Raw genomic sequence first — 27,812 nt, forward strand, 5'->3', positions numbered from 1 at the left:
TTAATATGGCTAGTATATTGGTCATGTATATTAATTTATGTTTTATTTTTCAGAAATATTGCACAGTTACTTCTGCTTCTCCAGCTTTGCCTTTATTCCATGCAAGTGGGGTCAACTACTCTTATATTTGCTCAACATGCCATCATATTCCTGTAATAACCAAGCTTTTTTATCTTTTTCCTTCAAATTTGAGCACCTGTCATGACTTTCATTATTTCTTCATACCTCAAAATGCCTTCTCAATCTATCCTCTAAGTCTGCCTTCAAACACTCAAGTGCTATTAGCTTTTAAAACTACATCAGCTGCATTTAAGCTTAAATATAAAATATATTTTTGATATAATAAAATGTGTATTTTTTTCACCGTGTAAGTTGATACTTCCCTAATTGTGTATTTGATCTATACTAATCTTTTACGGTTACTAAAATTAAAATTATAAGCAAGTACCTAGAGATTGACTACTCATTGGATCTATACATTTTTGGAAAAAATGTTGTAATAAATATTTTGTTTTTCTGGTATGGCGACACTGATTGACCAACGCCAACATGGCCGCCGCGTTTTTGGGTATTGGGTATCTTTACCGTGTTAATTTTTATCAGTGTCCAGGCCCTGCTTATAGTGACCGGTATTTATATTATCAGAATGTTGGATTCATCAGATTACCTACATCGTTATAATTGCGCCCAGAATAGAAGTGCATTAGCTCAGTGATATTTTATACATAGGATATTTTTGTTCTTCCAGAATTTGAAATGTTGTCACCACAATTTTGTATTATTATACCACTAATATGGTAAACACTTAACTTATATACTATTTGTTATTATTATTTTTTTTTTTTAGTGCGTTTTCAAATAAAATTGCAAGTAGTCTCTTATAATCTTACATAATATTGAAAATTGTATTATTATATAGGTTCATCTTGTGTAACATTTTTTTTAAAATTATTATTAATTGAATAGACAATTAGTATTAAAATTATATCATTTTTAGCACTTGTATTATGCACCTATCAATATTTTATTTCACTATTCAGTAGGTATTTACTTTACATTACTTTCCATTTGTCAATTTTCATAACGGACTTTAGGTTATGAATATAGTATGACGTCAATCGTAAATAATGGCATTTTAGGGCCTTTTGATGTATGTAAATATACTACTACTCAATCGCAAACTGTCAAACTGTGTTTGCAGTCCTTGATGTAGTGCACTAGTGCAGTTGAATGTTACATTTATACTACATTATTTACATACAATCATATTAAAATCGTATTATTTGTCTACATCAAGTACATAAATCCTAAGTCTACTCGAGTTTCGATTTCAACATTTTATTATTATAATTGATTGTACTTCTGGGTTTATTTCAACTCGAAATAACATAATTAAAATTGCTGTGCTCGTGATTTTTAATTTGATAATTTTTTCGTAAATATATAAAGACGAAATAGTTTTATAAGTTCTAATGTTTAGAAGTTATAGTAAATGTATTTGTTTTTCTGTAAGTAGCCTACTTTCTAACATTATACATACAACTGTACATTGATAAAAAAAATAGTGGAGATGACACACAGTATAAAAATGTATTTATCATCTAGGCGAATGCAGACAGTACGAAAAACAAAAATAGGAACTCAACAAAAGCAATCTTATTGGAACATGTCCTGACAATGAAATCAACACAGTAAGAGTCTTTAAAACAGTACAGATATTAAACTTAATATAATGATAAAACCAACAATTGTAATGTACCTACATAAATAACTAAATTGTATTTGAAAACTATATTTATTTAATTATTTATTAATTAATTATTTTCCTTAAGTTCTTCTACTTGTATTCTTCTCTCAATTTTTAATTGAATAAGTTATTATTAAAATGTAAATGCATATAAAATTGTAGAGCTATAATTACCTTAGTTGTAGAAGCAGACACTTATAATTTCATAAAAAAAATTAATTTATACATAAAGAAGTCCAACATTTTGATTGAAAGTAAAGTCATGACTGTTTTTGATAGAATGAAAGTTTCTAGATTTGATAAAATTATTTGAGATTTTAAACATAAGTTGAGATAAGGCACCTTATATCCATCAGTAGTTAGGTACCTGTACAGAGTTGAGATTGATGATTTGGTTAACAGGGAGACAGTGGCGTATTTTCAACATATTTTTCTACGGGGGGGGCAAAAATGTTTTTAATTCTAACATTTTATAGGTATTAATATTAAAATATGTTATTTATTTATTGTTATACTTATAATAACTCCCATAAATACGCCACTGCAAAAATATAGATAATATTATTTGTAACATTAATATTTCCTACAATTATTAACTTTGAATCAAATGAGAATATATAATTTATTTAGGTTTCTAATTTCTATACATAAGAATAATGTTTATTAAAAAAGTGAATATATTTAAATATTATAACTAGGGCTCGGATGTTTATGAAATTGCATATTTTTTTCTATTTATCCAATTTATTGCTAACCTGGATACAAATTTGATTCATGTTCTACTGAATAAAATAATGCTATTTTTATTTTGCATATTTTTGCATATTTAGTGGTTTTGTATTTTAAATGCATAATTTTTGATTTTAAGAATATAAATGCATATTTCAAGACAATTTAACGTAAATATTAAATTTACGTATTAATAATGTTCCTTATTAGGTATTTTTATATCGTGCTTGTCTGGAATATTTATTAGATAACGATTTAATTTTGTATACACTTCATGCCATGAGTATGTGGCGACGACCAGGCCACGTATTAGTACGATTTTAATCGCCGTGTTTCCCGGTCGGTCGTTAAGAGTACCTATTATTATTTATATTTTTCCGCGGTCAGTTGTACTTTTATTTAAAAATGCCGAAATGTAAGTCGTCTTGTTCAATTCGTCTTAAAAGTTTTGTAGACGAGTTTGGAAACGATGTTTTTTCTACGGATGGAACAGTTTTGTATTGTAAAGTGTGTGAAATTAAAGTTGGATCTGAACGTCGCTTTACCGTCGAACAACACTTGAAGACAGCCAAACATATTCGCACAGCTGATCGACAGAAACAAACTCAGTCACAACAACTAATTTCCAATGTGGTCGGTAAAAAATCATCATTTTACATGGATATGTGTAGAGCGTTTCTTGGAGCCAATATCCCTTTCCACAAGGTGAATAATAAAATATTTCGTAATTTTTTAACAAAATATACAGGTAAAGAAATACCAGAAGAGTCAACTTTACGCAAAAATTATTTAACTGATTGTTATGAAGAAACAATTAAAAAAATTAGGAATGATGTCGTTGGCAAAAAAATATTTGTTTCTATAGACGAAACAACAGATTGCGAAGGCCGCTACGTAGCAAACGTGATTATTGGTATTCTTGATAAAAATACGCCGGGTAAATTGTATTTATTGAACTCTGAAGAGTTAGATAAAGCAAATTACTTCACAATTAGTAAAGTTTTTGATCAATCGATGTTTCTTTTATGGCCAGAAGGTATTCGTCACGATGATGTTCTTTTATTTGTTACTGATGCCGCCCCCTATATGATTAAAGCTGCAAATTCGTTAAAAGCGCTTTATTCAAAAATGGTGCACGTCNCTTGTGTCAAACGTTAAAAAAGTATTTTTGAAAACACCATCACGTTTAGAGATTTTTAAAACAGAAGCTTCTGGTATTCCTCTACCTCCGGTGCCTATAATAACACGTTGGGGAACATGGTTAGAGGCGGCATTTTACTATTCTGATAATTTTACAACTATACAAAATGTATTTTCAAAATTAAACCCAGATGACGCAGTTTTCGATACACCAACACTGGACCCACTTTTGAACACATGCTAACCAAGTGAACCAGCTCTGTATTGATGAAAAGTAAAATATACAGCAAATCATTCGTAGAAGATATAAAAAAAAGTCTTTAAAACCAGCTGGCTTGCGCAGTGCGCATAGGGTATTATAGCGTTTGTTATAGTGTGTATCTGATTCCAAAAACCTCTTACCGTGCTATTAGAATCAAAGACACCATGTGATGAGAGGAAAAATACAAAAAAGTATTTGTTTGTGGAATATATCTTAAACAACAAAAAATATATATGCATGATCAATAACTATAGTGACTATTAACCGTCATTAAACGGCATACTAGCTTTGTTTAAATAGAGGTAATTATTATACGTCATATTAAATACGAGTAGATAGTAGATATTAATATAATATATTACGATATTACATTGTATGGTGAATGTTTTCATCCTAGTGATTATGATTGTAATTTACATACATATTATAAGTATTATTATAATAGTCTTATGTGAACTTGCGTAAAAATGAAGAAAATGTGAACTGTTTTAAAGACCTATCTGTATTTTATAAAACGTATTTATTTAAAACCACTAATTAAAATAGTCGCTTTGTTAATGTGAAAAATAAAATTTGGTTTTTTGCCTAAAAAATATTGTGTGACATTTGCAATAATAACCAATAATATTAGATATTGTGCTTGTCTAGCAGAGCATATTGTACAGCGTCCAGCTGCATCTGGAATCCAGTTTTCGGTACCATTGTCGGTCTATGATCGTTCTGCATATTCATGCGGTCTGTGATGGAGTAACATTATTGTCTTCTGTAGTATTGCTGGGGGCCAAGTGTTCAAGTTCTTCGCGGTAAAAACGTTTTACAACGTACAGCATTAGCAAAATGATCACTAAAATAATCGATTAGCAGTAGTATTATATTATGAGACGATTCGGTTAACGGTTTCCCGAAAAGACATTTTGATACATACAACTAGAGATAAGTCCAATACACGAGAAGAACAGTGGTTCATCAGATACAAATGCCGCACTAATGTAGTAAATGAAAATATGTAATAAAACCATTGTATACAACAATAACCAATGCTTGATATTTTGAACATTTTGCTGAAAAGAAAATAGAAGTTTTCACAATTAGTTACAAAGATTCGTGGGTAAGTTCATATAAGGTCCATATCAAGTTGACTGCCCCAGTATTTTAATATGATTGTCCTCAAACACCACGAGTACAAAAACGGGTATTCACTGGTTTTCTTACTTACGCCGCGGGTTTTTTTTTGGTATTTTTTGAATTCCGTCTTATTTTATCAGTTGATTGAGTACCAATAATGGAATGGTACTCAGTGACGTAATTTATAAAAAAAAAGGCAACTGAAATCGGCCCTCAAAGCTCGAGAGTCAAACAAGGGTACCACTATTGGTAATCAAAGAGTATGAAATGAAAGAGTTCAAAATATTTAAAAAGCCTACGGTATATACACCACGTGAGGTCCATATGTAGTAGGTACTCGTGGCAGTCAACTTGATATTATATTAGTATTAATCACTATAGGATTGAAAATTGTAATTGTTTTTAATAAGTGGTTTTAAAATAAAATATGAGATTCTCCATGTAATATTTCTGCTCGAATCATCGTCTATTATTTGCAAATGGCATAATAATTATTGTCAATATTGCATATGCATGACATAATATTACATACCTATTAATGGTTCGCAAAAATCAATGCACCCAATTTTATGCAATTTTTGTTTACAAATCCAATTAGGGAGCATCTTCGCATAAAAATTACATTTATTACGAGGACTTGGGACAAACTAATTATTTTTAAGTAGCAGCACCAATCGATTTAAATTGTATTGAAACTTGATAAAATGAATGTGTGTTCATTAAATTTGTTTAATATTGTTTTATTTGCACTATTACGTCGGTATTTTCAACTTACTTCGTGTATTGATTTCTTCAGACCAAGGTTGAAGTAAAGAAGTATAATTTCCAAAAACGACGAAGCACATAAACCATGTATAGTGTTTATTCTATAGTTTTTGATTTCTTCGGTTGAATTACCTAGGTACGCATAGGTTATAAATTACGAAAATAATGAAATTAATAATTATATTAATCCAATAAATATTTTTTAATGTTGAAAAATGTTGACTGTTAAAATATTATATTTTTGTTTTATTTCTGTCTGCTGAAACAAAATTATGCTTTCCTATTCTGTGATTAGTTATAATTTATAATATTGTTTTTTTACGTTTTTCTTATTAAAAAAATAAACTTTATTGTGTGTGTGTGTTTATGGTCTAAAATTATCCATCTATATTTTAATAATTTATTCTACTAATCAACTATGATCAATTAGAATACACATACACTGTAGAAATTCGTATAAACATTATTTAATATACCTATAGGTAGAGTTAAGTAGAAAATCATTTATGAATATTATGATACATAATAATATTATTTTCTATTATTAACGTAAAAGAAATTTAAACATTGTGCACACAATGTAAACTTTGTGCCGTGTATAGTATATTTTATATGTACAGTATTTTTGAACCATTTAACTTACGCTATTATAGAATAAAAGAAAAACACTCAACTCAGAATCTAACAAAAGTGAAAAACGTCGAAAAGCTCTATTAAGTATTTTCCAAAATTATGGATATTAAAATTAGTTTCTTATTTTGATATTGTATAAATACAGAAAGCAATACCTCATTTTTTAAAGCGAAATTATCTTAATCTTAAAAAATAATACATTTTGACACGTTTTCAATTAATAATCGTTTTGATAAAATCTTGAGTTGAAAATGCAAACAACATTAAAAATTAAAATGTACGTGTAAAAATTAGTAGTGTAAATACACTTACTTGAGGAAGGTATACGATACTTTTCTCCTAGTACCATTACCAAAAAAATTATATTCAATACGACGGCTAAGAACAAAACACTCTGAAATAATAAAATAAGGTATCCATCAAATCAAATATAATATCATAATAATATAAATACATAATATAATTATATTATGTTGTACAGTTTAGACAGTTTAGTAAATATTAGGTACGTTGTGCGGCCCCGTAACATAGGCGTGTGTACAGGCTAAATCAAGAGCGGGCTGAACCTGGAATTTTTTAGATGCATGGTCAAATTTGCTTACCTATACATATTGTCTTATAATAATATGTTCATGGTGATCATTGGAATTGTATTTATAGTGATAGTGTAATAAGATTAAAACTATCTGTGAGTACCACAGTATACACAGCACAGTACTTTAGGTTATTAACCGTGTTTATTGTAATACAAGGCATTTCAAAAAAATTTCCACCACTTTGATAATAACCACCACATAATTACTAATTACTCAATTATATAGTTACCTACCTAAGTCAATGCAATATCCATATAGCCATGTTATTCCTCATCGTCAGATACAGCATTTTACAAATTATGTTCTTTGTTTTAACTAATTTTATTTTACTAGACAGACGTTACCACTAGTTTATTCCTAATTTTTCTCTCAATACTTCGTGGGCAGAAGTTGGGTTCACAATAATATAGAAAAATACTAAAGATAGACCACTACAAAATTTCCATTTTCACATTTATTCATATAGATTTAGATTTTTGATGCAGCGCACTGTGAAGTGCAATATTAGTAGACATTATTATTAATAACATAATTCTTATCGATATCAATTACACAGTTATTAATTTACCGTTAAAATCTATGTTGGTGAGTTAAAATTAGTTTTAACCAGAAATTATATTTTGTGCATTCCTCTAAAAACACCAACATTATACACGCTATGTTCAATCGTTCAATGTCCATATAGAAAGTTTAGAAATCCTAAATCGATATAACTGTGAATTATGATGAAGATGACAATATTATGTGGGGTAGATACAGGAGTGAGGGGCTCTAATAATAACCTCTCCCATCGATACATTTCAAAGATTATATCTTTTAATGTGTAATATTTTATAGTCTTTTACATTTTAACGATACCTAATAGGTAGTAGGTACCTATACAAGCTACTAACTAGAATCACTCATAATTTATATAAATAAACATATGCTTTAAAGTTTTCTAAAGTTTTAAGAATATCTTAATACATTTCATAAATACATACCTACCTAATTGTAAAAATAGCATGTTCGATTGTTTGTATTAAGATTTTACAACAATTCCGATATATATATTCTGATATATTACTAGCCAGTATTAAAAACATTGGTACCAAAACACGTATAAAGGTTACTAAATTATTTTTTTTTATACATACATTTAACTATAGTTTATTGCTTTGTATTAAAATCGTTTAGAAACAGGGAATTCAGCACGCTCTCACATTTCCTGGCTTTTTTATATTTTGTATCTACCCCATTACACCCTTTTGGATTTTTTTCATTCCTAGATCCACCCTGTGCTAACTAATTAAAAATAGTAGGAAAATACAAGACGTATGCAAGCAGTGGTACAAGTGCGAGTATCTTGTGCTATCTAACCACCTTCGGCTTCAGACTTAACCATATTATTATACAATTTGTTATTTGTAGGTATACTGTTAAATTCGTGAGCGGTACCTACACGAGAAATAATTAATAAATAATAATAAATGTATTCGACATGGATAATCATTGCCAGTAAATGATAAAAATAATAATAATGTTCAACCAAGACGGGGTTGGAGCTGCAGTAATTTTGAACAACATGTAATTCAAGTACAAACTCCCTAGCTCCCTACTCAGTTTTTACAGCAGAATCAATTGTCATAATAAAAGCTCTCTGGTTAATAACCGATCACCACCTCCAAGACACCATCATCTTTGCTGACTCCCTCAGCGCCCTCAATAATATTAAAAATACATATAACCCATCAGGCATTGACCTATATATTCAAAACAAAATCTACACTCTACAAAACAACAATTACTACAAAATCAGACTCTTCTGGATTCCCGGACACTCTCGCATCATCGAAAACGAGCTCGCTCTAGTCGCAGCAAAACCTCAATCACCTTTCCACTGTCATCGTTTACACAAATAACTTCATTCGGGGATATAAAAATGCTTATATGAAGTAAATGCCCACTAGGATGGCACCAGAGATGGAAATCCAGGATGTCACATCCTATTCCACTGAACTGAATCAAACATAGCAACGATTATTGGACATTCTCTATCAAAATACATCGATTATTTGAAGTTATAGTATCAAGACTCAGAATCGGACATACTCAAATCTCCCACAGTTTCTTAATGGCCAAAGAAGAACCCCCAATATGCACAGCCTGTGGTGTCCAAGTCACCATCAACCACATTTTTACTGAATGCCGAATATACCACAACATCAGAATTAGTCACAAGCACAACCTCCCCGAATCACTAGCTGAAATACTCCACGATCACCATCAATACATAGCCAACATCATTCAATTTATCTCAGCCGCCAATGTTCAAACCAAAATTTAAAATGAATAATTAGAATAAGTACACATTCAATAATATGTTATCGATTCAGATTTTGTATGGGTCATATCACCGAGAGTATTGAATCAATAAAAAAAAAAAAATAATAACAATAATAATTTTCGTTTTGTCATTACATAATATTATTTTTATTATCGATGCATTATTGAGTTAACGATATAGTTAACTTAAGTTTTTAAATTATTCATTTACAGTCTACAGCTCAACAGATCATATAGTCATACATAAAACTATATAATATTAAATTATATTAATAATATATTACTACCAATGCATACTTACTATGTTCAGTAGAGCTATGATTTTGATACCACGGCGTAGGTCGATGAAACCGAAACAATATTTTTTCGAGTCCTCCGCCGCCATGGTGTTTTGGGTTGAAAAAAAAACAATTAAGCGGATTGCAATCTAATAACAGTCTGAATGAATAATATTATTACTATGTATATTGTATATTTATAGTGCTGCAACACGCGTAGGATAATGATAGAGCGTTATGTGTCTCAAATAGTTAAATGCGTATAGATAGGTATAAGTTAGGCCTTATACAGTTATTTACCCGAGTATTATTTTACCTAAGTCCACTGTGTATATTAACCCCGATGACGACGATGTCAAATGATCGACAAAAAAAAACTTAATCGACATTCGAGGTTTAGCGAGTTATTACGTCTTATTAAAATTGTCGTACACGAATAATATTATTCGAGTAATTATAATTTAGAATATTATGTTATTAATTATTATCATCGGGACAAACGAAATCACAATAACGTCGCGTATTATAATATTGTAGTAAAGTGCGTGGTTGTGTGGATTCGCGATTTTTGTAGATAACAGTTTTATATTAAACGGCTGCCTATGACTAAACAACGGGCGCACTACAGCACCGATCGTTATGGGCGTCTTTCTCCTTTCAACTTTTAATGTATTATACTTGAATATTACAAATATTATTTTCTCGTGTTCGTTTGAAAGTACAAAGAGGACCTTGGTGTTTGTACTTTCACAAGTTGCTAAGTGGTGGAGACTATGGAAACGTTTGTATTTGTATATTCACCCGTGGTTTCGCAATAAAGTATACAAACATTGTATATGACAGCGTAGTCGCGAATAATATAATTATCATAATCAATCGCGAAAAATAAATATTATGTATGGAATCTTAAGTATATACGGTAGGTCATTCCCTACATATTATTATATAGATGTTATATATATTCAAGTGATTTGAAGTTCCGCCCCAATTATTTTGACGTGTTCCGTGGTAAGTGCCTACAAGGTGATTGATTTACCACAAACCAGATAGGAAAAATAGATTAGAAAATAAAACGAAGTTTAGTAAGATTTTTTTTCAAACATTTTTATAACAAATATATACTAACAATCGCAACAAAAATGTACGATAGAATGGTTTAAACGGTTTAAAAATAAAATGACTAATTCTTTGTAGTTGCTATAGAATATCGTTTTTTGTCACGATAAAAAATATCACCCTATATGAACTGTAAACGGTCTCGGCGTATATATTGTAGTGGATAGTATAAGTATTGTAAAATCCGTGGAAGTAAAAGTTTTATATTATTATGTTCTAATCTATAGAATATAAGTAACAGGTATATAAAATATATTATACTTACCTACACAGGACAATACTATTATTTACTCGTATACTATGTTTGCAATACTGCACACTACTAAAAAAATATGATGTATGTAGGTAGCCACGATCTACCTTATTCGGGATAAGCTCTCTCAAATTCACCCATGAATACAGATAATTAATCTACCGGCAGTTATCTTAAGTAAGGTTGGTAAATACTATTATATAATATTGACTAGCAAGCATTGGTTCATACCATTACCAAAATATAATGATAACTTAGTAATCAATATTCATGCTCGAATTGTAGGCATTATTATCCTGAATAGAGATTATTAAGATCAATTATTCATGTTAAGCGTACTAAAATTATCGATCATTTTAAGTCAAATCGTAAATTAAAGGATTGAATAATTTGTGTTGCCATATTGTATGCAGCGTACGGTCAAGGATATTTGATTTTGTTTTCACTTTGAATCACCATAGTAAATAAAGTTGAGGTTTTTTTCCTATGCTAAACCAATACAGACGGCAAGTTCCAAATCGCTTTAAGGTAGGTCTCAGATACTAGCTGTCTTACACATTAGTATAAAGAAAATAATTTTTTAATTTCCGGAGTCATTGAAATCAAAACAAAAACTTGAAAGGTAATTGGGCTTCTCTCGGGAAAATGGATTAGTGTTTTACATTAAAAATTATAAAATTGCTTATAGTTAAAAGGTTAAAATAAAAAAAAAACATTAAAACATTTTTAAAATAATAAACATTTGGGTTATCTACTTATTATTATACTAGCCTATATAAAATCTATTCCAAATCGTACTTATATAAAAATACAATTCTAAGCAACTATACATTAATTATTATACTGATTATTAATAATTACCAAATATAAATACTTATACCTAATTCTGACTTAGTAAATCTTACAAACATAGGTAATATTGAACACATATTGCAGAACATTTTAGATAGGTATTGGGTAAAATAAGTTTTAAATCTTCGTAAAAGTTTTCTGGTCGGCTATGAACTCGAAAACAGGAACATGTGTGCATAAACAATGTCGACACTTGTTGCAGCAATGGTGTCGATCAATACCTGCAATTTATTTTAAAAATTTACATAGATATGTTTTGGAGTTGGGTACAACATTTTTTCCGACCAAATTCGAGAACCCGATTTTCTTAACGATTTATTTATTGCCATATAAACGCAAATCAACAACAACAACAAAATTAATTTAAATAAAATAAAATTCCTAACAAAATGTAGCATGCAGTTAGATATTTGTCCACTCTATCATACTCAAAAACGTATTATCTATGATTCCTCAATTATTTATCATGAAGAAATATCCAGTACTCAGTAGCATGCTACTTATAAAGTTATAACACATTTGTGAATAATTTTTTTTTGATAATAATAATTAATAATAATAAATAATAATAATAATAACAATAATAATAATAATAATAATAATAATAATAATAATAATAATAATAATAATAGGGGGACGAGGTGACCGAGTGGTCTGACTCTTCCGCTGCGACGCAGCCGGTCGCGGTTCGATCCTCGGCCACCGGGCGGCATTTTTCTCCGGACAAGTCGCGGTGACCGGAGAGCAAGTGCTGCCATCCCCCACCCCCGGGGCATGGCAGAAACCTACGGGTGCCCCATTCGAAATTCTGCCAAAACAAACACACACGTGTTCCCCCTACCGTTCCAAAAACCTACAAACCATCAATACAAAAACCTACAGTACCTACTAATAGCTAATGGCCACAGTTGCCGGGCTCAGGATCAATTAAAAAAAAAAAAAAAATAATAATAATAATAATAATAATAATAATAATGATAATAATAATAATTTTTTTTTCGACTAATGATAGCTTAAAATACATATCAATAAAAATATAAAATCTGGAAAAAGTGTATGCATAAATAATATTTATGATAAGTTTACAATAAAATTGAAGATAGATTTACGCAGAGACGCATAGAGTTTTGACGCCCCATATAAAATGTATTTCCGCCCCTGCATTCCCCCAACAAAAAAATGCGATTAAGAAAAAAAAATGTAATGAAAATCTGACTATACATTTTATACAAATAACATAACATTATAATTTGTGACTAGATTTCTTCTCACTGATCTCTTGTAGGTTTAATTGTTCACATGAAACATACTAGACAGATATTATAATTTACACTACACTTAAAAACCAAAATAATAAAATTTATACCTGAGTAATAACGATGACGTAAACTATCATTTTATATGATAGATAACATTCATTATCTATGGATTTTACTCGTCAGCTTTTGATGATATTCTAACATAAAATAAAAGAACGTTGTGTATCTAATACCTTAAAATATTTTAATTTCTTCATTGACGAATAAAAATTTATGATAAATTATGGTTACAAAAAAATGCAGCCACCCCTAAATTCCATAAAAAATTGACGTTCGGGGCGATGGCACTCCCTCGCCCACCCTAAATACGTCCCAAGATACACGGAACATACACATATAAAATATAATACATTATTGTTCTATAAAATATATTTTAAAAGGTTAAACCTGGTACCTATCATTGTACAAATATTAAACGACTATAATATTTAAACATTATTCCAACTAACCGATTTGTAACGTCTAAATAGTGTAGTTAATAGTGTCAATGCAAGTCAACCTGACGTTAGTATTATTAAAATTATTGTATCTACCTACCTATATCATTATAAATATTATCACTGTGATAACACTGATATACTATCGGTATTTACTGAAAATTATTTTATTATCTGTTATACCAATATTACCACATCTAGAGTTATGTCTTGATTTTACTATGACGTGCTAATACACACAAAGTTAGAAATTTATAATGAAAATTGGTGATGGGAAACTAAAATAATTTCATTCAAAAAAATTTATTATAAAATATTATACAATCGTTTAGAAAAAAAGTTTTAAATGGCAGGCAAACATTAAATAATATTATAAAACGATTGTAACATTTATATATAACATTTTGATTTTAATGATTTTCTATCAAAACAATACAAATCTAACCAAGATATTAATATAATACAAATAGTTTAACTCACACATAAAAAATAACTAATAAGACAAGTATTGGGTCAACCACGATGGCGATATTATTTTATCGAAGCTTTCACATTCGAACGATAACGGCAATGACATCTATCGGCAGCTTTTAGAACCTCTTTAAGTGTACGAAAAGTCCGTAACCGATTACAACTTTTATCAATAGACAGCGATATCATACATGTTTTTTAAGTTATTTTCTATTTACGTTTTTCTTTTTTTTTGTGATCAACAGCACTACTGCAGTATTATGTAGTATAGATAGTTATGTGAGATAGTGATAAAGAAAAATCTTACAATTGAAAATTGATATTTGGTTAATTAAAAATCTGTTGTGACTTGAGTTGATTATGTCAACAATCACCGGTGTATTGACACGTTAAGACCATTTTGTCAACATTCACTACAATTTTTGGTAACTGTCAACATCCGCCTACTGCCATCATACTGCACCTTACATATAAAATGTTGACATTAATTGACGCCAAACAAACGCTATGTACCTATTGTATGGCCTATTTTTTTAGTGGACATCATTATTGTATTAAATTTTAAATTATGCATATATATTATATGTATAGACTATAGGTACATAATAATCGTCATGTTCTTGATACCTATCCAATTTAATAATAACATACTAAATAACTATACAATATATGCTTATTTTCTAGAAGTACTTCTCCAATATCCTAAGATTCTTATTTGGCTAATCACCAATATTTTGTAAGGCATTTGTTATATTTAATAATAGTTGTATACAGGTATACTCATTTTTAAAATACATATAGTTATATTATGTTTAAACAATAATATGTATATAATACAGTGGAACATGCTCAACTTTAAGTGTGCTAACTTGCCACCCTTAAAAAAATATATATTATATAAATAAATGATGAATAGTTTAAGCACTCTAATGGCTGTTGAAAGATAAGATAAGATATTAGTTTTAGTCTTTAGGTTATGTAGTATACAATTGTAATAATAATATGTAGGTAGTCATGTGATTTCTTGTGTTAAAAAAATACAAAATGATTTATCATTAATATTAAATTCATCATAGTATAAATTGCAGTGCTTATTTGTTAAATTAATACTAACAATAATAAACCTAATAACAATAGCAAGCTCAACAGATTATTTTGTGTAAATGATGGATTATAAAAATTTAATTTTTCGGAGCAATTCAATTTCAATGGATTAAAAATTTAATAGCTGAAATTGTAGTAGCGCATACATTGTTCGAATTACTCAAATTAAAAATTATACAGAGGAAACAACAAGCACAGGTTGCTACTCACGTTATTTTTCATAATTATTGTTTATCAAAATAAGTAATAACATGACTTTTGGTTCAAAAATCATGGTAATTGAATATTTAAGAAAATTATGATATTCAATATTTGTTGATACAAAAACCTATACAAATTTTTTGTTTTCATTTTTCATGTTTAAATTTAAAATCCCCTTCAATTGATACTTAAAACCATTTCAGGATTAGGATTTTATTTTCTGAAATATATAATTCATTCAGTTTTTGTTAGGTTAGTACACTGTAGTTCATAATTATTAATTATACATTTTTTCTGTAAAAAAAAACCTTTAATGTATAGACTAAGGCTAAGCATATAGCTATTAGCTATAGATTAAGTATCTAAAAACACAAACTACATTAAAAAAAAAAAACTTGAGTTGGGTGGTACAACTCTTTACCACCTATATATGCTAAAATCATATAACTTTGCAAAATAACTTTAGGTAATACAAACTTGGAGTCAAAACTAAACCATGCAGCTTTTAATCATAGATGCTTGTAGATGGAATTCATATTATATTATTAAGTAATCCTAGAACTGCTAAATTGGTGTTATTTTATAGAATCAAGACTTGTTGCTTATTAACTAATTTATAATTTGCTGTTTTTGTACTTTATAAGCTTTAATTCCTGCTACAGGAAACAGGTTTTATCCGTACAGATGTATGTTTTATACCATAAATAACTAAATTTTTAAAACTGAAGTACCAATGTGTATGTTTTTTTTTATTTCCGACTTCGATTTTAAAATGTAAGTATTTAAGTCAATAAACTACATACAAGTGAGTAAGTTTTTTTTTCTATAAATATTAATACAATTTTATTGGTTGGGCCAAAACACTTGAATGTTTAATACAATTCTCCTGATATATTTTTACAATGTCAGTTGAAAAATATTAAAAACACATAGTTATAATTTTGTTTTATAATCATTTAAAGTTCAAATTTTGACAAAATGTATCAAATTAAAATTTTACAAACTATTTTTCAGTTCAATATTTACAAAATGTTCAATTTTTATAGCCATGGATCAAAAATTTAAAACAAAGTTGAATACATGTAGTTAATTCTGTAACCAAAAAATCTAAAAATATATAAACACAGTTTATTTCATAGTTGTCTTATGTTCAAATTTGGACAAAATTACATATTATATTAAATAACCAAGAATAATGGTTTAAGTAATTTTGTTGTAATTTAATAACATTAATTGTGGGTACCTACTTGAAACTTTTAGAGTATATTATTATATTTTATAGTTTACACACACAATGATTTTTCAAATGTAATTTTTTAAGTAAAAATTAATTTAACCTACTGTATTATTAATGATTAATAGTAAAATAAATTACTTGAATCACATTAATATCACCAAATATACTAAACTATTACGTAATATTATAAGTTGATGGACAGTATTAAGATTTTATATCATTGAATTCAATCCAAATTTAACACCATTCATTACAGGAGCCTTCTTGAACAATACTATACAGCAGAGCAAAATCCACTTACCCGCTTTTTATTCTTTATCGCTGGTGTAGAGGTGTTGTTAAGCAGCCCGCATGATGTTGTTACACACAGTGGTTCTTGTGTAGTATAGTGTAAGGTAGTATGCTCAATTGCCAACAGTAAATTGTTTGATTAACCTTTTGTTACTGTCCAGTGTCCATATACTTATGATACCAACCAAATTTTAATGATGGTAGTATTATAAAATCAATTATGTATAAATATTGGATAACTACAGTCTACAACATTTATATAATATTTGAATTATACAATATTGACACGGCGTTCTGTATAGACTTTTTTAAGTACATTCCGCTTTGTGGTGTCTGATTTTTCGGTATATTCGCATAAACGATTATAAAATCTTATAACCTTATTATTATAAAATCGTGTACAGTAGAAATTGGTTACAACAAAAAGTTCCGAGAGACTTCGAATTTTTCTCGTCGTAACCGGTAACTCGATATATATATACTGTAAGAACAAGACTAGTGGTCTTTGTGAAAACCAATTTTCGTCGGTTCTAAAAACCCTCGTGGTACTACCTAAACTAACTACGTGATATAATCGGAAGTTTTCTCACTATACTGACGATACTCATAATCATTATAAACTTAAAAACCCCAAAACTTGTGGAAACGTTCTTATATTATATAGGTACCGAACACATATAGACAAATAGTACATACTATATATATATATATATATAATAATATGTACATTGTGCCTTATGCGTTACATATCCACACAATAAAAGATAACGATTCACTCTTAGTAACCTGTAGTGCTCTGTGTTTTATTCGGTGTTAATCGGTGTTTTTCTCGGCGTATCCGATAATATACCCATCTAACCATATTCTTTTTAATCGTATATTTAAATGTACAATCATATGGACTCATTTTAGATCGAAATATTATTGTCTATTTCAAACCAATGCCGGTTGAAACATTTTGTGCAGTAGCTTTAGAGAAACATGAACAATTTATGATATTATTTAGTAAAAAGAATACAAACTTGTAATTCAATATTTCAGTGTGAATAGTTCATTTATGCCTTGGGCGGCAATATTTGTTTTTTAGACCTTTTAGGATCCACAGTTTTTAATAGATAGCTGATAGTAATGTGTTATGGAGAAAATAAATTTGAGATCCACTTTATTTTCTTTTATGGATCCCTAATCACATAAACATATACTTGAGAAATCAACAGATTGGCGAATGCTTCAAAACTGATCGCTTAAACAAATACAGAAAAACTAAATACACAGACCCGACTTCAAAAAACAAATAAATAATATCTGTAATCTGTCTAATATACGGAAAAACTCACGACTAAGAGAAATTAAAAGAACCTCATACAAACAGCCTATAAAACATAAAAGAAAATATGATATAGGTGTCTTGTTGTTAAATACATTTAGAATTCTCCATGTACAAAAGCTAACACATGACTTCATGACGGCCAAAGGAAAAAGTGTTTTTAAATATTTGAGTTTAAGTATTCAAAACTTTTTTAATACTTTTAATACCTTTGATTCTTGATCAATTGTTTCTATTTGTAATCCTTATTAAATAAAAATCGTTGTGGCCATGCTTTAACGTTATAACAATAATATTTTATAATATTATATTTATATATTTGTCATTTATTGACAATTTGATATAAATTGTCTTCTATTCATAACTTAATTAAATGTTTTTTTTTTCTGGAAAACAGTTTATCGTCGTTGGTAACAGTATTATAGCTTAAAACTAAAAGTTTATTGATTATAATATTATCTTTTGTTATTGGCTGTAAAATTGTACTTTTTTATTTAACTATATGAAAAAATGATTACTTATTAATAGGTACTATACCTATTTAACAAAAAAGTGGTTATCAACAATCATTATCGTTTTTCGTCGACTACGATCGATGACGGTATGGATATCCAAATACGTCATGTTTGTCTATATTATTGGTTAGGCAATATAAAGTAGGTACAAAGAAAAAAAACAATATATACTCGACCAACTATACCAAATTACCAACTACCTATGTAGTATATACTAACTATACTGACTATCAAATCCTGGATACACAAACGTTGTCAAATAAAATAGTATCTACTCTATTTTTAAATGAACTGGTTTACACAAAATATATTAGCCATTGTAGACCAGTATTATTATTTTTTGTATTTTTTCGATTCCTTGAGTAAAAAGTATTGTATAACTGTCAGAAAAAATATAATATTGATAGTTATAGCTGATGAGTCCGTCTAATACAGTAATATTGCAACCTATTTTGAATAAAATCAAATAAAATATAATAATAATACATAATATGCCATATATGTATGGTTATTATTATTATTATTTATAAATTAAAATTAAATCTTGATTAGTGTTGTTGGAAAACCTTTAATACGCTATATATGCATATAATAAACATTATACATAAAGTTGGTCTAAATGAGAATTTCAAACAGACTCGGTGAAAGTTTGTTTATGAAATATACGTCCGCAATAATGTTTTCAAATGCGTACAAATGACGCATATATATATATATACGTTAGACCAACTGTTATGTAACTATAATAATAATAATAATAATAATAATAATAATAATAATAACAATAAAAATAATAATAATAATAATAATAATAATAATAATAATAATAAAAATTATTATAAATCGCAACGAGTGCGGTAGGGCGGCTGTGCGGCAATCATTCGGCAGTTGAAAAGTTCTCCGTATATACTAATATGATTAAAGAAATGAAATACTGCCGGACACAGCGATTTATGGTCGTCTCGAGTTCGTGTTAGGCGAAAACGTTTTGTCGAAATTCGTAAATAAACTCCTCGTCCGTAAACTCCGTTTTCGTTCGCATATCATATTATGTACATTGTACGCGTAGTACAACAACTGCAACTCGAACGGTTATTGTTGTTGAACGACTTGACATTTTCGCACATAAAATTAATTAATTTTGTAGCTGTTTACAGAATATTAAAAATAATTTGTTGTTGATTTTATCTTTGTTTTATTTTTTATTTTAAAAGATTTTTGAAACTGATTCTAAAATAATCTAAACTAAACGCAGGCATTAATTATATAATTCAAATAATAAATATATAATTTAATTATATTTATTCGATATCAGTAGGAACAGAAAAAATAGTATAATATGTGATAATGTTAGCTTTCCACTGACTAACCCACACCATACATTAATTCCCCATATACGGTTTAAGAATTAGATTCACGTGACCAGTGAGTGATTGTATCATCCCTGTATCGTTGATTTTGTTTGTTCATAATGCTATTATTTGTAAATTTTGATTCATCAGTCCAAAGAATGTGATGGACAATGAGAAGTTCATTATGCAATTGAGTACTAAACTATGTAATAAATTCCAACCTTCAGATAAAATCTCATGTGATCAAATGTTGAACAAAATCCTCTTTATATGGGTGCATTTTGTGTTTTTTCAGAACATTTTGTACAAAACCATATGAAACTCCAATTTTTTGGCTACATGTGTCTAAGCGATGAACTTGGATTGTCTTGTATATGCTACTACAGTACTATACCTGCCTTGAATCTTCATCAAACATATTTGCTCTACGCCTTTAATGGTTAATCTGTCTGGCGTCTGCTCGGAAATCGTCCATCTTGATTTAACCCTCATAGAAATCGTAAAACACGATTAAGAGTCCTACGAGTATTCATAGTGTCTAAGACACTCCTAGCAGTTATGCGTACATTATACGTTAGCATTCGTCATAAATTAAAACCAACTGGACTTTTTCAGCGTTATTCGTATCCTTAAAATTATAGGAATACTCACTAAACAGGTAATATCAGACAGGTAATAAACTAATAATAGGTAACGCACAAAATGACGAACGGATCTGGTTAAGGACTAAAAGCAAAAAGGGTTTTTTCATCGAATTAAAAACCTACATTATCTGATTATCTTATCGTTTTTACACAGAAATATTGAAGAATAAAATTAAATTTCAGTATAAAAATAGTTCAAATTTTAATTATATAGCAGTTAACCAAACTCAAATCATCACCTACTCAAAAGATCCATCCGGGCGACCTACAACTATTATTAAATTAATATTTGTACCTAAATGAAGACATATTAAATGATTTTCTTTTTCAAATTATATTTATGAAGGTTTTAAAATTTATTTTGTTAAACAATTTATATATAATATAAATATAAATATTATTATAATTTAAGTTGTATTTGTTTTTCCATTTAATAATACATAAAACTGTGGATTTGTACCAAAATAAACGACAAAATGTTGACTACCTTAACGCCCAGTGGCCTCGTACAATGCCATGACTATAGTTTATTAACCAGAAGTCCAAGATTCAAAAAATTTTTAATATACATAACAAATACTCCAAATGATCCAACAATCACAAAAAAAAATTTTTTTTCATAAAAAAAATAATTCGGGACTGAAAGGGTTAAACACTTATTTGGCCCGTATTGTATTATTTCTAGTAGTTATAAGTTAAAATTTTGTTTAAAACGAATTATGCATAAATTACAATTTGAGCTTACTCTAACTTGGTCAATGTTGTAAATAGAAAAAAACTTTTCATACAAAATAGTTTGAAAAAATGTATCTACCTACCTGATAATTTCATAAAAAATAGTTATACTTACCTAAAGTAATCACAATGTTGATAGAAAAATGGAAAACAACATATATTTTATGCGTACGTTCTCTGCATTCAAATTAATGGCGATAACAACTTTTGCACACTGTTTGTTATTAGACCATAATATGATATATTATAACATAATAACGAAGGCGCTGCCTCGTTTGTTGATTCTTAACGTCGACGTGTTGAAAATTGCAATTATATTATATAGGTACCTTTTGAAAAACTTTGACTCGTGCAGTGAGTTGAAAATAATAGGTAAACGTATAAAATGTTAGTACTAATTAGTGATTTCTTTTAATCTTTTATATTTTTATACGTTTACTGGTACGGCGTAGAGTGATTTCTGCGGAATACAAAATACGCGTATATTATATTGGTAGGTACCTACCTCCTACAAGGTCTATATTATATATTTTTTTCAAAATGTAATCGCTCCTAAAAAAAAGAACGCAAGGTTAAGCACACAACATCGTATTTGAAATGTAGATACTATAGCCTTAAAAGTGTGCACATATTTTAATTATATCGAGTCAGGTTATTTTTTCCATAATCATAAGTCATTACTCACTGAGTTTCAAGTCTTAAGTTATTGTTTACCATCCAATAATCTTAATATTAATTGAGGATATTACCCACAAGACGTTTTAGTATTACACGTTTTTATTAATAAAAAACACACAACTTGCGAAAAGTAAAATATAGGCAGTTGTTTAAGTTTACGTTTAAAATAAGAACTTTATATAGGACGATATTTTAAACAATATTAAAAAAACAAAATTCTGAGAATATTTTCTATGATCCTTGTCTGTTTTGAGAATATTTTTCTCACAAACCACTATGCATAAAGGGTATATTATATGGATCGTTACGAAAATATAGGCTAAACAATATAGTCATTGCATAAGACAAAGGTCGTATAGAAATCTGCACAACCATTAATTGATTAAATATCAATAATTATAATACTATACTCTGGTTTTCTGTGACCGTTCTTGGCCGCCGCCGGCGACGTGACGAATGAATTTCTTTGAATGCCAGTGACTGTGTCGGACGTACATTGTCGATTAACAATGGATGATAATAATAATAATAATAAAAACAATAATATCAATATTATGATAGTGTGTGGTTGCCGCAATATTTTATATTATATTATTATATAAAATCAATTGCCCGACAATACCACCACCCGGTCAGGAAAACCGACTTTCATTGTTCGGGGTATGGTCTTAGTGGTCTGGGGGGGGGGGATTGACATCTTCCATTGATTTTTCGGTTTTATTAATTATTTGTTAGGGAAAGCGAATACAGACACATCGTGAGATATTATATAGTTTCTTACTGTTAAGAGCGTTCTCTAATAAACATATAATAATAATATATATCACTATTATAATAATATGTGCATCTTGTTGCAAGGTTGCACCATCATAATATAATATATATTATAATGCCTGTATATTGTATATGGGTACAAATAAATATTATTATAAGTATAGCTTACTTCTACGATAGGTATCTGCGTGCGCAGGCCTTGCTTGGCAGGGTTGCAGAGTTATATCCAAGTAGGTAAACTCGTTTTAGTTCTCCTCTCTTGTTTTGCGGTTACTTTAATTTCGTTGGGTAAAAAAAAAATAAAATGTTTCTACTTATTCCGGGAAATGAAAAAAGGAAAAAAAAAAGGAAAACAGAACAAAGGTGCTTTGGCGAGGTGTCGTAAAATCGGAATAGGTACCCTGGAACCGCCAGCGCATAAAAAAGTGCATATATAAAATAAAGTCAAGGCTAACAATATATATGTATATACATGTATACACCTACGATTCGATTTTTTAATGGTACGCGGGTTTTCTCGTCCAATTTGGGTACAACCATTAGCCTGCTGCAGCTGAATCGCGGTAAAGTTATGTAGTATTTACACCTGCCGTTCGCCATATAAAAATACAGCGCATAAATAAATAATATATTACACCGCGAAAACGTTGGGAGGAGGGTGGGAGGGGTTGGCGTTTCAACCTGGAATGGATGATCTAGGCATCCTGTGGCAGCATAATGTAATATATTTATACGAACTTTACCAATATATAGCAGACAGCTGTAAACATTTTAATCGTAATCCTTAGATTATTGAATGTATCGAGAGAAGATGTAGAAGAATTCATACTATGGATTTGTTGGTTTATTTATATATTGAGAGGAGCTACTAGTGTTATACGTATTACAGGTTTTACAATAATTATGTGTGTTTTTTTTTTTTGTATCTATATGTACCTGCACGATAAGTAGTCGAAAAAATGCTTCGATTTTCTAGATCAGCATATTTTTGTTAAGAAAGTAAATCTAGTTGGTATTTAAAAGTTTCAAAAGTATAAATTCTTAGTAGATTTCAGAAGCTTCAGGAAAAAAAATTAAAATCGATTTTCTATTTTAATGGAGGTAACTGAAAAACGAATAACCGTAGATACTTGAAATTTTCATCAATTGCTTATATTAGTATTTTCTATACAAGATTTAATTAATTTTCATAATATTTTGACTTTTTTTAACTGCTCAGCTTATATGGACACTTTCAAGTTTTTTTCAATTATAATTATTGTCAATAACAAATAATCTAATCTAGTTTAGAGCACATAAGGTAGTAAGTATATCTACATAAATAAAACATTAAATGGCAGGCAAACTATAATATACCTAGGTACTTATGAGTTATGACATATTGGTATCTCTTCTTTTCATTAAACGCTTATAGTACTTACGCACATGTACATTCATTATATAAGTTAATTTAAGTATAGCGTATATTATGCATATTCTACAGATAATATCAAATTAAAGTTTAGAAATAACAATATACCTATTCGTTAGAATAACGTTGTCCGTTTATAAAAATTAAAGCAAACAATTGTTCGTTAGGCGAATAGTTATAAACTGTTTGGGTGATCGCTTATCCCACCAAAATAAATTATCAGTTGGCCGAATAAGTATGAATCATTTATAGGTAAATTAATTTATATACTGTATTGTAATGTATATAATCTCAAATTTTCAACTGAACAAATAAAATCACATACTTTATTCACAATCAACAACAATAATAGACTCTCAAAAACGTATTGGTATATAGTTACTTAATATTGTAATATAGTAATTTTCATTCAAAAATTAATCAAATCATATCACTGGAGCATCGAAGTGACGAAGTCTGTAGGGCGATGACTAGTGCTAATATTTCTATGCACTTTGTATTTTTTTTCCTAAAGTTTTCCGTACGATGTTTGTTTTGTTACCTATATGTTTTAGGTATTTTTAAATTAGAATAAGAAATTTTATTTTGCATTTTTTTTTTCAATTTTTCATCATTGATGACTGATGGCTCATATAGCTATAGTAGCGTACCGACCGTACCGTACATTTTTCACAAGCGGGTATCGAATAATTTAGTCTATGTGGGTTCCCACTCACCCTAATAGTCAAACCTGAGTTAGGGCATAACATACCTAACTCTTAATTACAGGTATTTTTGTTTTTTTCAACATAGAAAAATAATAAAGCGATCGTTTGAATACTAAATTCTTTTCAATTTTCAAGATAATATTCATCTATGTTTAATTTAACCAAGAGTGAAAATATGAGTTCACCGCACAATTTAATATCATTGTAGTTGATATTCGTAATAATTTATTATCGAGGTACCTAGTATAGTAATGATAAAATATTATTGTATTATAATGTCGTGGCAGTTTTAGTAGTATGTAGCAGTTGTTTAAACCCGCTTGGTTATAGAATAATAGTAATATGGTTTTGTTGGTTATTATTATAATTAATGCGGCGAATCACTAATATTCAGGGATTAGGTCAGTTCAACCGCATGATAAGAAATTATAGTTTATAATCATATCCATAATCAAAAGTTCAGATTCTAACCTCAAATAAAAAAATAAAAATTAATACCGTAATTATCAGACATTTAAAAAGTTCCAGTACGCATTTTGAGTTTATGAATTTCTCACCCTAATCTTAGACAAGTTACATTATTTATTCATAATTTATCCATCGGTGGATATGAGTAAATTATTTTTAATGTCATTAAGTGTCTAAAAAGAAAATTGCAACATACATTTTATTTTTAATTTATTCAGTCTTATACTAATGATTTTTGTCGATAGTGGTTATTAATAAAGATAAAATTTTGTTTTTTTTAATGTATTATCTATTTATCTAATATCCCCTAAACATATACATACAAATTTGTATGATATCTATTTTAGAATTAAAATACTAGGGTAATAGTATTAAAATATATTATGTATTATTTATATTAAAAAATAATATTAATACAATGTAATACAGTCAAATAATTAAAATAAATTGAGTTTAATAATAATTCAATACTAAATAATTTTTTTTTAAATAATAATTTTAGATATTTAATAAAAAATAAATAGTTGTTAAAGTACAAAGGGTACATGTTTCCAGTTTTTACTAAATGCAGAATGGAAACCTTGATTTAAAAAAAAAAATTTTAAATTATAAAACCTTTTTTTCTATTTAGGTTGGCATGGATATTGGTGTACTGTGTATACTATTTAAAATTAATGCGAACTTTTCACAGCTATATCTTTATTATTTCATTCAATATTTTGTTTTTTGCCTCTCAGTCCCTCGTGTAAAAAAAAAACAAATAAAAAGTGGACCTATCCCCTTCTGCAGTTAGCGATTTTTCGCTATATAGAAATTTAACACCCATCCATTACAATATGTAACCTTTTCAATACCAAAGTACCTAACATGCAATACAGCAGAGCAAGTTCCCTGATTTTGTAAAATACTATAATATATGTCAAAGGTGGTTGGTATGATATTTTTTCAAGGATAACACATATTTCGTAATATTAAAAAAAAATGGTTTGTTCCATGACTTAATAGTTTGATAACATGAAATACGAGATGTAAATTTGGAAGAATCGTACGAATATTCTAATGCATACGATGGAATTCACTTAGATAAAACAATGTCCGCTGTATAAAGAACGTTTAATAATATATGATTATAACGAAAATCACTTTAAGTAGGTATAACATTATGGTATTGTACTCTATATGTATACAAAATAATCATTAAATTAATCAATTATGCATAAGAGTATTACTTGAGGGGACAAATTGTATCGAGAACTCGAAACTAAGTTTCACCAACCGTTTCTCGTGGGTGGTAAAAGTTTTCCAAAAAGACATTAGTCGACTAAACCACTAGTAAGTACCTATAATAATACAATGTATATACACCTAGAATTTAGATTTAATACTATGCATACCTATTTATCCTCCGTTGCTATTGACGTTGTACATACATTCACAGTAGGTACATATTATTATGCATATATAAGGTCCGGTCGAAATCACCGCACCGAAGCCAAATTTAACTAAAACTGGCAGGTAGGTGTTGTGTTGTATAGATAAATGTATTATATACGAACCCTATACCTATAATATATTTATATATACATAATGTACGTAAATATATAAATATATATATATATATATAGTTTTAGACGGCGTCAACGTCACCCGCCGGTTAAAGTTCCACGAAAATTGTACCTATAATATAGTACAAATACAACCACTAGTATATGAAACACGGCATGGTGGTTCACCGAGTGGATTTCTCCGAGAAAAGTTAATAGTTATATTATTTGAAAAATAAAGTTTGTGCTACTAAAAACCGTGCAGGTATACTTATTTGAAAATATAAGAAGTCTATATATTACACATGCTATAATTCTAGAGCTTAGGAATAATTTAAGGATACATCGAGGGTGAGCATGCTAGGCATTATTAATTATTGTTAAGACATCCTCAGGAAATATGGTAATTATATACCTATAATGTGATGTCCGTCAATGACAAAATATTATTTAGCTGAGGCTTTATACATCATTACTAAATCGAATAATGCTTCGTGAGCTATAAATTATAATCCTGTATCACAGGCATCACTTATACCTATTATATATTATCGTATCCTATTTGGCTATAATTAAGACATTGAAAGAAAGCTGTATTTAGTGAAGATACTCAAGATCTCATAATTTAAGGGCAACCGGCTCGCTCCAAGTTTTAGGGGCTAAATAGTATAACTGTATATTTCGTGGGTACAGATTTGATGTGATAAGATTTGTCAAAGAAAAAAATATAAATTATATACGGTAATGGATATTTCAATATTTGTTATAAATTTATA

General features: G+C 28.7%; 1 protein-coding gene across 3 annotated transcripts; it reads right to left on the reverse strand.

Moving 5' to 3' along the window:
* Window positions 1–4,215: 4,215 nt before the first annotated feature.
* Window positions 4,216–10,331, reverse strand: LOC111031829. 3 transcript variants are annotated; one of them, XM_022311935.1, is made up of 6 exons: window positions 9,917–10,331; window positions 9,624–9,760; window positions 6,714–6,795; window positions 5,779–5,900; window positions 4,804–4,939; window positions 4,216–4,722 (listed from the first exon to the last, which is right to left on the reverse strand). In XM_022311935.1, the coding sequence occupies exons 2-6, from the start codon at window positions 9,705–9,707 to the stop codon at window positions 4,607–4,609; spliced, it is 540 nt and encodes a 179-aa protein (XP_022167627.1). In that variant the 5' UTR covers window positions 9,708–9,760; window positions 9,917–10,331; the 3' UTR covers window positions 4,216–4,606. The 3 variants fall into 3 exon arrangements, with proteins under 3 accessions (XP_022167627.1, XP_022167628.1, XP_022167626.1); XM_022311936.1 differs by having other exon boundaries at window positions 9,901–10,331; XM_022311934.1 differs by having other exon boundaries at window positions 9,624–10,331.
* Between the last annotated feature and the right edge of the window lie 17,481 nt (window positions 10,332–27,812).

This window comes from Myzus persicae, unplaced genomic scaffold, assembly GCF_001856785.1.
Source record: "Myzus persicae strain clone G006 unplaced genomic scaffold, MPER_G0061.0, whole genome shotgun sequence".
NCBI classification, from domain to species: Eukaryota; Metazoa; Arthropoda; class Insecta; order Hemiptera; family Aphididae; genus Myzus; species Myzus persicae.

What these genes read in the sequence shown, in the direction of transcription:
- LOC111031829 (XM_022311935.1), bottom strand. Translation starts at nt 9,707, where the DNA reads ATGGCGGCGGAGGACTCGAAAAAATATTGTTTCGGTTTCATCGACCTA. An exon ending in TCATAGCTCTACTGAACATA is followed by an intron (nt 6,796 to 9,623) that starts GTAAGTATGCAT and finishes TTATTATTTCAG; the next exon opens with AGTGTTTTGTTCTTAGCCGT. An exon ending in TGAAGAAATCAATACACGAA is followed by an intron (nt 4,940 to 5,778) that starts GTAAGTTGAAAA and finishes TTTTCTTTTCAG; the next exon opens with CAAAATGTTCAAAATATCAA.